Source organism: Grus americana, chromosome 8 (genome assembly GCF_028858705.1).
Source record: "Grus americana isolate bGruAme1 chromosome 8, bGruAme1.mat, whole genome shotgun sequence".
Classification (NCBI taxonomy): domain Eukaryota; kingdom Metazoa; phylum Chordata; class Aves; order Gruiformes; family Gruidae; genus Grus; species Grus americana.
In genome coordinates this window covers 9,525,616-9,539,139 of record NC_072859.1, presented here as the reverse complement: position 1 = coordinate 9,539,139, position 13,524 = coordinate 9,525,616, and the positions used below count along the sequence as shown (strand labels likewise).

At 60.3% G+C, this 13,524-nt stretch overlaps 2 protein-coding genes across 2 annotated transcripts; one reads left to right on the top strand and one right to left on the bottom strand.

The window, feature by feature from the left end:
- Positions 1-4,977: 4,977 nt before the first annotated feature.
- Positions 4,978-7,478, bottom strand: HTATIP2 (HIV-1 Tat interactive protein 2). Its single transcript, XM_054834484.1, has 5 exons — positions 7,272-7,478; positions 7,089-7,196; positions 6,870-7,007; positions 6,091-6,152; positions 4,978-5,501 (listed from the first exon to the last, which is right to left on the bottom strand). The coding sequence occupies exons 1-5, from the start codon at positions 7,437-7,439 to the stop codon at positions 5,276-5,278; spliced, it is 702 nt and encodes a 233-aa protein (XP_054690459.1). The 5' UTR covers positions 7,440-7,478; the 3' UTR covers positions 4,978-5,275.
- A 1,407-nt stretch (positions 7,479-8,885) lies between these two features.
- LOC129209427 (1-phosphatidylinositol phosphodiesterase-like) lies at positions 8,886-11,249 on the top strand. Its single transcript, XM_054833810.1, is given in 2 exon segments — positions 8,886-9,794; positions 9,797-11,249. Coding segments are annotated over 2 exon segments (1,023 nt in total). The 5' UTR covers positions 8,886-8,941; the 3' UTR covers positions 9,967-11,249.
- The last annotated feature ends 2,275 nt before the right edge of the window (positions 11,250-13,524 follow it).

The window sequence follows — 13,524 nt, the reverse complement described above, 5'->3', positions numbered from 1 at the left end:
TATATAGAGCTGGGAGCTGGACCCCCGCCAGACCCATAACCAATGCCGTCCGTCCCGCCGCAGCTGGCCCCGGCGGCTTCTGGATTTTGTTTTCTCCTCTCTAAGCTCACACAGGGGAAAAAAAAATGTGGTTTTTTTTCTGGGGTGAGATCAGGTAATCAAATTGGAAGGGCCAAGCTGCTGTTGGCTTCAGGAAGCCCACAGGGTTTCCTCTTAATGATATATCAGGCTCCAGGTCAGTATTTAGAGGAGCCAGGTAGAAGTACTTCATTCAAGTGAGGTTTTTTTCAATGAAAAACGTCACCTTCATAAAAATAAAAGTGCCTAGGAGAAGTCTTGCTGTTGATTTAAAGGCTGTGGCTAACATGAAAATATCCACAGCCTCAACAGTGGTTATCGACTTGTGGGTAACAGTAACTTTTGTTCCAGAACAAATTCGTTTTAATGCAAGCTTAAAAAAAATAAATCTTTTAATCATAGCAAATGTTCCAGTGTTATCTGACAGCGACGCTTTGATGAGTCCAAAAAGGATTTCCATCCAGAATGTTGTTAAGTTTGTTTGCTTCGGTAAGATCTCTTTGAATGCTCCACTAAAACTCACGCTCACGGAGCCAGTGCCTGCCGATGGTTGTGACATCTGTGGCATGAGTTCCTCCCGGCCTCAGCCAGGCACAGCGTAGGTGCAACCCGAGAGGCCGGCTGCCTGCTGAGAGGCAAATCATGGCAAGGACGGGGGCCAGCCTGGCTCCGAGGGGCCTTGTAGCCAAAGCCCTGGCTCGGTGGCTCCCCACGGCCACTCGGGGAGAATGAGCTGCAGCCAGCAGCTGCGATGGAGTCGCAGGACCCGCTCGCACCAACACGGGTCTTTGCCACCCCACGCCGGTGCCTGTGCAATCACACCTGCTCCGTCACAGGCGCACAGAAGTTGTGCGGCTCCGCTCTGCCTCCGCCTCCCGCTCCACCCCAGCCAGGGCATCCCCTGGGCATCCCGCTCGGGGTGCGGGCTCAGGGTTCACCCTGAAAATCTGCCACATGCTCGTCCCCGACCTCAGCTGCCTGGGTGACTTTGAAAACGTGCATCCAAGTGCTTTAACACCCACAGCCCAGAGCTGGGTATAGAACACCTTGCTCCCAACCTGGCTATCCAGACCCCAAGGGCACTAACAGCCTTAATCGCCCTGAGCAGCCCCACCTGCCCCCTCAGGCCAGGGCTACATTTAAGCTCAGCCCTGGGCTCTCTTTCCCCTTCTGAGCAGTGTCAGAGGTGTGCCTGGCTCTGGCTCCTGGAGGGACCTTGGACCTGTGTTGCAATCCTGTCTCCTGCTCTTCTGGGATTATGCAGCAAAAGACATCTGCATTTCAGCGTGTGAGTAGCTAGAACTCGGCTAGAAACCGTGCCTCCCTGGAGAGCTTGGGTCAGCTTTTTACTGGTTTGTAATGGAAACAATGAAAAAAAAAAAGTACACCCTAAAATTTCAGAGGATGCGATGCTTGAATGACCTTTCCCTGGGTTTGTGCTGATTAGAGACCCCCAGATGTACCCCAGCAGGGGTGCTGGGGCTGGGGGGCTGCCCGTTCCTGCCGCCTGGCATTGACGTGCCCACCAGCCCCCTTTGTGCCTCGCAGAGGGGGAAGGAAGCAATGGCAGCAGCAGAGGATGGAGGTACTTTACTCCTTCACAGGCTGCTGTCATTTTTGCCCTTTTCAGAGAGGCGTCAGGGGGAGGCCCTGTTATTAGCGCGGAGGTGCCTCGCCCCAATTTGGGGATAGCCCATTTGCCCCATTTCCCAGCAGCTGGGGTGCAGCCCCCCAGCTCTGAGGGACTGCAGCCTTGCAAGCTCGCTTTGCTGGGCTGTGCCGGTTGTCCTCGGGGCTGGGGAGCGCGTCGGGGCCATTCGTTTGCTAGCAGGGATGCCACCAGGGTACCCGCAGCCCCAGCTCGGTGGCTGCTGTGAAAGGCTCCTCTGACGGCGCGGTGCTGTTCGCAGGGTGCTTTGCCAGCCGGCTGGGCACCTCCTGGCACGGGGGGAGCGGGTGGCAGCGAGGGGTGGGCGAGAGGCACTGGCGGTTCTCACAGCTCCGGGGCTGGGAAGGACAGCAGGGCCATGGGACCACACGGGGAAACCCCCGCAGCCTCACGCTTGGTTGCTGGGCTGTTGGGAACGCAGCTATTTTTTCTTATTAATCTTCAGTAATAGAGTCAGCGTCAGAAATCCCGGGGGAGCTCGGATCTGTGGGATCAGGCAGTTTGTGTGAATGCTGTCCAGCACCCTTACGTGCTCTCCTTCCAGCTGTGCCGGGGCCACGTGCCCCTGGAAAGCAGACAGCCACCCGGGCACGGTGGGGGCACGGCTCCAGCTCTGCAGACCTCCTGCTGCTCACAGCGCTTTGCCCCGCGAGACCCCACGGAGGAACGGGGTCTGTCCCCTAGAGACTTTTACCCACTTTACCTCTTTCAGTCCTGGGTGGGCAAAGCCCTTGGTCCCGTGGCTCTGCCGTAGTTCAGTGACCGATGGTCTATAATCTCCGCAGCCCCAGGGTGGGGGTTTAATGAATGCACAGAGCAAGATGGGGAAATTGAGGTCCAAAATGAGTAATGAAGCTTCATGCGAGAGGGTCATAAGGAAGCTATACCGTCTGCTGGAATTGCAGTTGTGCGTATTAGCAGACTTTTCTGAAACACTGAAAAGGAAACATATGTCATTGAGTAGAAACAAGGGTTACACAGAAATAGCCTGTATTTTCTGCAGACCTTTGTCCAGTAAGAAATGTTTGGTTTAGGCATTTCAAGGCTTTAGAGTGCTAAGAAAATATTTCCAATAAGAAACTACCCAGACCTTCCTTTTCTTCCCACGCCAGCTTAATTTCTTTAAGAGCCCTTCTGGGAGAGCTTTTTTGGAGATTCAAGTGCACTCCGAGGACCAGATTGTCTTGTGTACACAATGGCTGGCTTCCTCCAAGAGTGCTCGAGGTTTGTGCCTTGCAGCTGCCCCCTCAAAAGCCGCATGGAATCTCCTATTCCACCAGATTTATCCTGGCCTCTGTTATTTCAAGACTTTATTATCCTTTCTAATGACTTGCCTTTTATAGAAGGGAGCCTCACTGCTTTGCAGTTTCCTGCTTCCCACTGGAACTTTTTTAAAAATTAGCATCATATTTAACAACATTGGCTTTTTGGTAGAGGGATCACTGCAATTCTCACCCCGGTGAGTATTTGGCAGTCCATCTGAGCATTCTGTCTGGCAGATTTTTAACTACGTGTTCTAAAAATGGGGTTAAAAATCTTTTCTCCTTTTGTTTTTTGTTTTGGTTTTTTTTTTCCCCAGTGCCTTGGGACAGTCATGCAAATGTGTGTCCCCTAAGGACTGAACCTAGTGTGAGCTCCTTCACAGCAAAGGCCAACGCAAGTAACTCACCATGCTTTTCCGTGATGGCTTTCTCCTTCTCGTTGAGCCTGATCACGTCCTGTCCCTGGGGCTCTCCGGAGAGCTTTCTGCTTCTCACAGACATGATTAACTTTTATGCTTTCCTCAAATCTTCCGTAGCCTGCCTTTCACCTGTAACTTTCCAGAGCTTGTATTCTTTTTTTACTCTCTCATCTGTATGCAATTTTCACTTCCTTTAAGGTTTTGCCACTTCAGGTGTTCATTTCCACTCCCCTGTATGAGCACATCACCATTTTTAAGGCCAGCCTACCTCTCGTTTCCCTTTGACATTAAAGTTACTGCTTTTGCTCTTGCCAGGACAGTCTGACCAGTAATTACGGCTCTGTGGCCCCTCATTTGTTAGCTGTGAGCTAAGCCCGGTGCATGGTTCAGGAGTCACTCGGGTAACACAGAGTGTTACACCATCCCACTGCCTCCACCAAGCTTCTGAGGTCCAGCCCGATGATTAAAACACTTCTACAGAAGCAAAGACAAGGGATCCCAGCTCCTTCCGCTTGCTACATCCAAGTCACTGACACAGGAACCACGGGTGAGGTCGAAGACGAGAAAACCCTGGAAAGCAGCGTTACCCGGAGCACTGGAGCTCTGGCCAGCTGGGAATTCGGGAGTCACGTAAGTCCTGTGTCCCAGCTGTGGAGCCGCCAAGTTCCTCGACCCCAAGCACAAGGCCTGAGAACGGCCGTGGCTGGGACACAGCACTGCTCCTCGTGCCTGCTCTGTGCCCGCAGCGGGGACCCACTCCCCTTCCAGCACCCGGGCAGGGCAGGGGCATGCCCACCCCGGGACGTGCGCAGCACTGGCCTCACCTCTTGCACACGCAGAGGACCCTTGGGAACAGGGCTGAGCTCCAGTTCACTTGTGTCCACACGGAAAGCCCAGAGGAGCCAGCGGTGACAGGTGTTTTCAAGCCAATACAAGTATTTGTGTGGCATTTATGCCACTCAAGTGACAGCCTGGATCTGAGCAGCGGCCCCGCTGCACCCTGAGCAGATCGGTGAGGACAAGGCACGTGCTGTGTGTTTGCAGGGACCTACTGCGGGCAGAGCCAGCGCCCCAGGCACATCAGCTGCTGCAGAGGTTCCAGGAGCTCTGCCATCCGAGCAGCGCTGGTGCCACCGTGTGCTCTGCGGGCTGCAGCCTCAGCACAGCCAGCTGTGCGCTCTGCTTTCCTCTGTCCGTCTGCAGCACGGCCACTTGCCTGTGTGTATTCATAAAATCATAGAATCGTTTGGGTTGGAAGGGACCTTGAAGATCATCTAGTTCCAACCCCCCTGCCATGGGCAGGGACACCCTCCGCTAGCCCACGTTGCCCAAAGCCCCATCCAGCCTGGCCTTGAACACTTCCAGGGATGGGGCATCCACAGCTTCTCTGGGCAACCTGTGCCAGTGTCTCACCACTCTAACAGTAAAGAATTTCTTTCTAACATCATTCCTTGAAGTGTAACCAAAAGACACAATCTGTGAATGGATGCAGGTGGGTTGGCAATGTGCAGGAGACAAACACAAATTCAACACCAAGTTGGCACAAACAGACCAGTCACAGGATTTTATTTAAGGCCCGAATTCAAGAAATTGCCTGGATTACACCATTTATACGCAGATTTGCATGCTGGATCCAGGCTGCAGAGCACATTGCTTCTCCTCACTCACCAGCCAGCACCTGCATTTTTTGATCACTTGACAGAATCAGCTGCCACGCAAAGAAGTGCACCTCCATCTCCACAATACCCGTGCAAGCACCCCGCTCCTCTCCCACACACGCATTCATTCTCGGCCCAGAAGAGCATCTGAACGATGAATCAAGCTCTTTCCTGCCCATCCCTTTTGCTCTACGTGCCCTGCTGTGGCACGGCCTTTCCCAGCTTGTGGATCGCCCCGTTCTCCAGCACCTCCACCTTCCCCTCGCCCGGCTGCAGCACGCTGGCCACCATAGCCCTGGCCACTGTTTCCACAGGTACCGAGTAAGCGGTGGGGAAGACCCGAGCCACAATGCCCAGAAACTGCTGGGCCATCCACTCCGTGGGGCGGGACTCTTGGCGCTTGCACAGCAGCACCCTGCAGAGCAAGGAGGTAAGGTGGGTCAGGTTGAACTCATCCCTGGGGAGGGGGGAAAAGCTAGAGACTGGGTTCTCCAGCTGAGCCAGGGGCCCAGCACAGCTTGCCAAACCCACATCCAGGGCCTTGGGGCTTTGGCAGGGTCCCGAAACGTGACTGAGCCGAGCGCTGGGACAGTAAACTGCTTTCCCCACAGTGCTGCCAAAAGCAGGATGCCAGTCCTCCCAGGCAGCAAGAGCACAGTACAGCTGAAAGGATACAGGCGAGTATCTCCCCTGTGTAAGATCAAGGTCTGTGTAGAGATAAGCTTTGACCTATGTCCCCCAACCTCTGCTTTCAACCCAAGCCTCTTCTCCTTGCATGGCACGTGACACTAGTGTTGGGACAGGCCATGGGAAACTGCTGTGCTTGCCCCCTGCATCATTGGGAAGCAGTGTGCTTGTCCAGGAGCCGCATCTGCAGCTGGTGGCTTTATCCACTTCCCAGCCCTTCCCTTACGCATCCTGTCTCTTTCTCCATCTCCCAGCCTGCTGCCCTGGGAACCCTCCACCTGAGTCCTGTGGCCTCCCTCCTCCACCTTATTACTCACGCTGGCCGGAGAATGGTACAGCGATCAAAACCAACAGCCTGGACCAGGTTCTCCACTTCTCCCTGTCAGAGCAGTCGGGCAGGATGAAAGGAGACAAGAATGACTGCAAGCACCATCCCTGCTGCCCCGTGACTTGGCAGGAGACAGTTGCTGAGCCGTGGGCAGGACGGCACTAACGCCAATGTAAAGCTGGTACAGGCCAGGCACCACCTGGGCAGCGAGCAGCTCTCCAGGAAAAGGCAGCGTGGGGCGGGTGTCCACGATGGTCACACTGACCGTTAGTCAGCAGCGCACCCTTGCAACCATCACGCTAACTGCAACTGACTGCTCCTGAGACAGCATTTTGACACAGTGTCCAGGCTGGGGATCCCAGCACGCGACACTGGCAGACAGCAGCGAGTCCAGCAGAAGTTGGGGGCTGCAGCACACAACATATGGGGAAAAAAAACCCTTTTGTGATAGGTATGGCCCCACCTGGGGAGCTGGGGTTGCCTCACCTGGCTGTGAAGCCATCCCAGCTTGGGGTTGCGGAGCTGGGATTGGGCTGGAGACCCCAGTGGGTCTTTCTGGTGGTTTGAAGAGGAAGACGGATGCTGCATGTGGGTGCTGTGCTGCTTTGGACAAAGCCAGTCACGTGGCTGTCCTGCCAGCCCCCTTCCCTCACCCCCTTGTCCCCCAGCACCAGGAGGACTCTTGGAGCCATTTGCATCTCTTGACACCTCAGCTCCTGCATTCTTCCCGAGAGTCGCAGGAGGAGCCCACCCCAGCTGTCCCCTCACCTTCACGCGGAGGTAGAGGAAGCGGCTGTGCTGGTTTGCACCCTGGGAGGATTGCAGGACAAAGTGTTTGCAGCCCCCTGCCCGTGCCAGCTCCGCTGCCTGCGCAACGTAGTCCCGGTCCACGCGGACAAAGCCAGCCTGGGTGCAGGGGAGAGGAGGGTGAGCGTGGCTGGGGAGAGGGCAGGCGGGACCCCTGCCCCCCCGGGGGTCCCCACTCACCGCGCCAGCCTTGGCCCTGGTGGTGCCCAGGCAGCAGAACCCGACGTCGTGTCCCTGGAAGGCGGCGGCGTGCTCGCCCAGCCGCTCGAAGTCCACCACCGCCTGCTCCTGCGGGGAGGCCGAGGGTCAGCGCGCCCGCCCTGGCCGCCCCCCGGGACCCCCCGGCCCCCCAGCCCGGCGCACCACGGCCGCCCCCGTCTCCTCGCCCAGGCTCAGCCGGCGCCGCCCGATCAGCGTCACCCTGGCGAAGAGCTGCCGGGCCAGCAGCTCCCGCAGCAGCGCCCGGCCCGTCTCCCCCGAGGCGCCCAGCACAAAGCAGGCCCCGCTGCCGCCGCCGCCGGTAGCCGCCATGCCGAGGGAGCGGCGGCCGGGCTGGAGGCGGCGCGGTCGTGGGGCGGGCCCGGGTGTGGAGCGGCTGCGCCGCCGCCGGACTGCCTTCCGCCTGCCCGGGGCGTACGGCCGGGAGAGCCGGGCTGTGCCCGGGGGTGTCGAGGCGCTGGGCACCGGCTGCAGTTAAACATAAGACCTTTTTCAGGGGCGGGGGGAGGCTGCCTGGGGAGGCTGCAGGGCCTCTGTCCCCCCGAGCAGGGAGGGGGCTGCCCCAGACCCCCCCCAGCCTCGCTGCTGCTCCCCGCTCCCCCCTCCTGTCCGTCCGCCTGGTGGCCTTGCCATGGCGGAGCGCACGGCAGAAAGCGTCCCCGGGGGATGTCTGTGCCCTCCCTGCTCAGGCGGAGGGGATGCGTCCTGGGAGGGATGCTCAGAGGGGTCTGTGACCGCCGGGCGCCTCCTCCCCAAAACCCCCTGGACTCGGTGCTCGCTGCCGACTGGGGTGCCCTGCAGCCGTGTCCCCCGGACAGGAGGTGAGTCACCCCCCCGGGCACCAGCTCCAGGGCCGGCGGTGCCCGCGGGGCTCGCACCCCGGTGGTGATGGCAGCCCCTCGCAGTGACTGGAGTGAAGCAGCTGCCGGTGCCCGAGGAGCAAGGGGACAGAGCCCACTTCCTGGGGGACCATTGCCCGGCAGGTCCCGGGGCTTGCTGGCGAGCACAGAACCCCTGCTCCAGATCCCTGCCTGGACGTTGTCCTTCTCACAGGGACAACGGCAGTCATCACCCGGGGGGGCAGGTCCCACCGGGAGCCAACCCGGGGCATGGCTCTGGAGCGGGTGCGTGGGCACCCGGGGGCTCTGCGCAGCCGCTCCCATGGACAGTGTCATGGGGCCCCGGGGCACCCTGATCCCGTTTGTCCTGATTCCTGGGGAGGGAGGTGTAGAGGCCTGAATGGCTGCTTTCGGGATCAGCCAAGCGATTTTTCCAGCCCGGTGTGTCCACCAAGCACTCTCCTTGGCGGAGGGCTGAGGATGAATCCCCAGCGCACGTGCCACATGCAAGGCAGGACGCGCGTCATGACCGTCACCAGGTTAATGGCCAGCATCCAGCTCTGCCTGCCAGTGTGCCGCTGGCACCCACGGCCGCGTGCCCTGTCCGGCGGGCTGCACCTCGCTGCCGCAGGCAAACCCAGGTGGGTGCTGGAGGAGGAGGCTGGGGATATGACAGAGTTTGGGGGCAGCAGGATGGCATAGACCTGGCCCGGGCAAGGAGCACGAGGGAGTGCTGGAGAGCAGGAGGGGAACTGTACATCACAACAGCACGGGGTGTTGGCAGCAAAGTATATGGGGTACGGGCCATGTAGAGTGCTAAAGGGTGAGTGGGATGGTGGGGATACCTCAGGGGAGGGATGGGATCGGGATGCATGGAAGCCATACAGCACTCCTGGTGCTCAAGGTGCTGCTTTTCCTCTGCACCAGGGTTTGGTGGGGCCAGCCAGGCACTGAGGTGCCCGCTCTCCCGGTGGCATGGAGGCGCGGTGCCGGCACAGTGCAGCGTTTGACTGCACGCCCCAGCCGGCAGCCTGCTGCCCCAACTGGATGGCAAGACTCCCCGATGCCCTGCCCCTCTCCCGCCTCTCCATCCCTGGCACCCACGACTCCCTCAGCCTGTTTGGTGGCCGGCGCTTGCGGTGCCAGAGCTGGAGCCTGGAGGCCCAGCTGGCAGCCGGCGTCCGCTTCCTGGACGTGCGCTGCAAGCTGGTGCAGGGCGAGCTCCACGTCTACCATCTCTGCACCTTCCAGCGGGCCAGCCTGCGGGGCGTCCTGCGCCGCACCCTGCGCTTCCTCCGCGCCCACCCCAGCGAGGTCGTGCTCATGCGCATCAAGGAGGAGATGCCCATCTTCCCCCGACGCAGCTTCGCCGCCCGGCTGCACCGCTGCTTGCTGGAGGAGGGACGGGGCCGCGTGTGGTGCCGGGAGGAGGTGCCGACGCTGGGCCAGGTGCGAGGGAAGATCGTGGTGCTGGAGGCGCTGGCGCGGGAGGTGCTGGGCATCCCCTACGAGCAGCTGAGCATCAGCGATGCCTGGAATGTGCTTTCGCTGGAGCGCAAGTGGGCCCGGGCCCGGCGGCACCTGGAGAGGGCGGCCGGCGGGGACCCTGCCACCATGCACCTCACCTTCTGCTCTGGCAACGGGCTCTTCACCTGCCCCGAGGAGGTGGCCCGCTTCGTGAACTCCCGCTGCTACCAGCACCTGCGCCGCCAGAGGGGGCAGCCCGTGCGCTGGGGGGTGGTCATCATGGACTTCCCCGGGGCAGGGCTCCTCCGGCTCATCGTGGAGAGCAATGCCCTGCGGGCCAGCGGACACATCACAGCGGCCTCTGGCACCACCATGGCATCCCCACGGCACCCCCGTCGCAGAAGGGACGGGCGCCGCAGCCAGCACAGCTCCGCTCACTGCCTGCGCCGGTGTCCATCGGGACGGACGCTGCTCCTGACCCCACGCCTCTGCCGAAGAGCGTCAGCTCCCATAGAGCAAAAGCAGGTTTCTAGCTCTTGCTGTGTGCCAGGAAGCCTTCGCGTGACAACAGTGTGACAGCGCTGGAGGCAGCAGAGAAGGGTTGGCGGCTGCAGTTGGAGCTGGGCAGCCCGGGCCGCTGCCACCTCCACACCGCTCTCCCCCAAGGAGCCAGGTATGGTCCTGGTGTGGGGCTGGGCCAGCTGAGTCCCCAGCAGAGTGGCAAGGATGGGGTGGAGGGAGAAGGTCCTGCCTCACCTCCTCTTGGGCTGGTGACTCCACCTGACGTGCCTCTCTGCAAAGCAGTCCTTTTCCTTTCAAGGGTAAATAAAAAGAAGCTAGGAAAGCACTCCCTATGTTGCCTTACGATTTCCTAGCAGAAACAACCTCTTGCTTTTGCTGCTCAGCTGTGAGGGAGCCTGTACCCCTCTGCCCATTGCTGAAGCACACTTAAATTGGTGTTTTTAGCCATCTTGCTCCTAAGGCAGAGCTGCGAGGGGGTCAGAGGAGGAGGAATTAATTTCAAAGGTGACAACAAATGGTTAGGAACATCCTTCCCCTTGTTATTTTAGCTTTTGTTTTTTTCTTGCAGGGGCTTGCCCCAAAAGTCAGGACTGTTAGAGAGAGGCAGCTCTGACAAGTGCCGCCGACCCCATGCACGGAGAGCTGGATGGCCACAGCAGCGGCATTTCAGATGGGGCTACCCTGTCCCTGGGGTTGCATACTCAGAGGATGCTGCACAGGGCACAGCCCGGCGGTCTGCAACAGCGCAGGCAGCATGGACAGGGCAGTTTGTAGATCCACAAAAGCAAAGTGGTTGAGGCATAAGGAAAAAACCTTAAAATGCCTGTTGTGCCAGTGCCTGCTCTATCTGCAGAAAATAAATCAGCAATTTAAATAGACTGGCAAGTTGCAGAACACAGTAGCTCCTTGGAGCTGAAAGATAACTGAGATCCCAGGGGATAAAGCATCAAACTGCTGGCTGCGCTGAAGCAGGGAGGTGAGGAAGAGAAGAGGAAAGCTCAGCCCCGGCCTGCCAAAAGGTGAAGAACGTCCTCAAGGGTGCCGCTGCCTCAGGGGAAAACAGCTGGGCTCAGTGCCTGTTGGAGGGGATGCTGCGGGATTTCCCGGACGGAGGAGAGGAAACTGTTTGCTCCACGGGGGCTGGTCCTGGGTGGAGACCCTGCTCTTGGGGCTGAATATGTTTATCCGCTGGCTGCGCGGCTCTGCTCGGGGAACGGGGAGCACAGAGCCCGTGCTGTAAGGAGCCAGACCGGAGGGGAGGGGAGCAGGCAATAGCGTGCAGGGGGTGATGGAGGTGACAAACAGAGGAATCTGCCTCTGGGCTTGCTTTGTGAGGCAGGAGAAGATTGAAATCTCTGCATTAAACCAGGCACGTGACAAAAGCAGTGATGATGTCCAGGGTGCTGGTGACCTGCTCCATTGGCTGCCAACGCCTCCGCCGCCTGAGGCTGTTGCCTCTGTGTCGAGCCAGCGTGATGGCTCTAGGTATCCCCGTTGCACTGGGGAGATGGGTGCCATCGAGGGAGGGCCAGGCGGGTCGGTGGCTCATCCCAGCCCTCTGGGGACGCACAGTGCCGTGGGGAGCCGGGCAGGGCACAGGCAGAGCAGTCGCAGTTCCCAGGAGCGGCTCTGCGGGCTGGGTGGTTCTGCTCTCGCTTAGGGCAAGGGCCTCCTGCATGGCTGCGGGGCTGCCTGGGGATGCGGCGCATCCCCGGAGCTGCACCCCAGCAGCCCGGACCCACCCTGTGCCCCGGCTCGCTGGCAGGGCAGAGGCACGGCACTGCCTGGGATTTCCCCGATGGGCAGAGCCACTTGTTTACTCCCTGCCACACAAGCAGCGAGATAACTTCGGTGTTATCTACACCCCCAGCATCCTGTTTGGCGAACCCTTATCTGTGCCATGCACGTTTTGCTGCTGCCAGGCGCCAGGGAGCTGGCAGGCAGCGTGGGCAGGGGTACCCGGCTGGCAGCAGTGCCCAGCGAAAAGGGTCTCAGTCACCAGTGTGATGCAGAGGCAGAAAGCTGTCCTACAGCCAAGATCAACGAAACGTCTCTGAGAGGGGTGGGCAGGAGTGATTTACCCCAAATGCCCCCTGCGCCCTGCAGTTGGGTCTCCCCCAGCATTGCAGGGTCCCTGTGGGTGGGGGGCACGGGGTGCCATGGCCCATGAGCTGTCTTGGAAGCATCCCCATCCTTCTGGCCCTGGCTAATCCTTGCAACCATCTCACCCCTTCCAAGCCAGGGCGCACTTGGATAACACGTCTTCCTGTGGCCACTTTCAAATTGTGAGAACGATTTTACCGGGTGCTGCTTTCCTCCAGGGCTGTCAGAGGAGGGTGCGGCTGCCCGGGCTGCAGGCCAGGCATTGTGCTAGGAGATGTGCCCAAAGGCACCCTGCAGCTCAGGGACACCCTTTGGGCCAAACACCCCCTGGGACCTGCGGTGGGAGGAGCCATCCCCTGCCCGCACTCAGGAGGTGCCTCCAAAGCCGCCACTCAACAGGGTGTTGCAGGACCTGGGGAGAGCTGCCCTGGTCCCCTGGGTGCAGCGGGGGGATGGCGGGAGCAGGGCTGCACCCCAGCAGGGTGCGGGTCCTCACCGACACCACGCCACGCTCCTGCAGGGGTGCCACTGGGTGCTCCTCGCTCCGGTGGGCTGCTGAGCCCTCCCCGGCAGCGGGGGTGAGGGGGTCCCCGGGAAGGTGCCTGCTGTATTGCCAGTAGCAGCCGAGCCGGGCGGGCTGTGTCAGGGTGACTCGGTTCCTCTGCGGTTGGCCGGGGGACATTGCACAAGGAAGGGAACAGGCTGTGCTGCCCTGGGGTGGGAGCCTCTGCCGAAAACAACACAAGCGTGCCTCTGCATGGGGGGAGCGTGTGGCTTGGTGGTGATGGGGGTGCACCTTGTACCCCCTGCCCCCAGGGTCTCGCTCCACCAGGTCCTGAGCACTCCCTGGGGTCGCAGTGCAGGGCGCAGCCTGGTCTTGCCCCTGGGGCAATGGTAACTCTGCAGAGGCTAAGCCCTGGGGCGTCTGCCTGCCTCTGCCGGTGCCCCCCTCCCTGCGCAGCACGTACAGCCCCCGGCGCCATGGCTCCCACCCACACCTGAGTGCTCCCCGAGCCGTTGAGATACTCATGCAGGCATCACACCGTGCCTGGTGCGTGACACCCTGCCCGCGGCACGGCCGAGCATGCCAGGCTGGCAGCGACGGCTGCAGCAGCTGAACCACTTCCCCCCGGCGAGCCCTGCAGTCGCAGCCTGCGGGTGGGTCGCTCAGCCCCACCGGCTGTACAGCACCCTTGGCAGTGGTTTGGAGGTGGCAGTGGGACACCCAGGCCCCTTCCCCACAGATACAGCCCGCGGCGGGGTGCTCAGGAGAGAGCATCACCTCTGTCTGTGGCTCAGGACCGGGGCACAGCAAAGGAGGCACATTTCCATCCCAGATCCCTGCAGGGCCCAGAGGGACAGTGAGGAGGGAGAAGCGCCTTTGTACCTGCTCCCCTGGGCCCCTGCTGAGCGAAGCTCTGGCTTGCAGCTTGCACTGTGCCCTCAGAGGGGTGGCTGGGGGGACA

Coding starts and splice junctions, on each gene's coding strand:
- HTATIP2 (XM_054834484.1), bottom strand. CDS start 7,439: ATGGCGGCTACCGGCGGCGGCGGCAGCGGGGCCTGCTTTGTGCTGGGC. Junction 7,197..7,271: donor AGGAGACGGGGGCGGCCGTG/GTGCGCCGGGCT, acceptor GCCTCCCCGCAG/GAGCAGGCGGTGGTGGACTT. Junction 5,502..6,090: donor TGTACCATTCTCCGGCCAGC/GTGAGTAATAAG, acceptor CTTGCTCTGCAG/GGTGCTGCTGTGCAAGCGCC.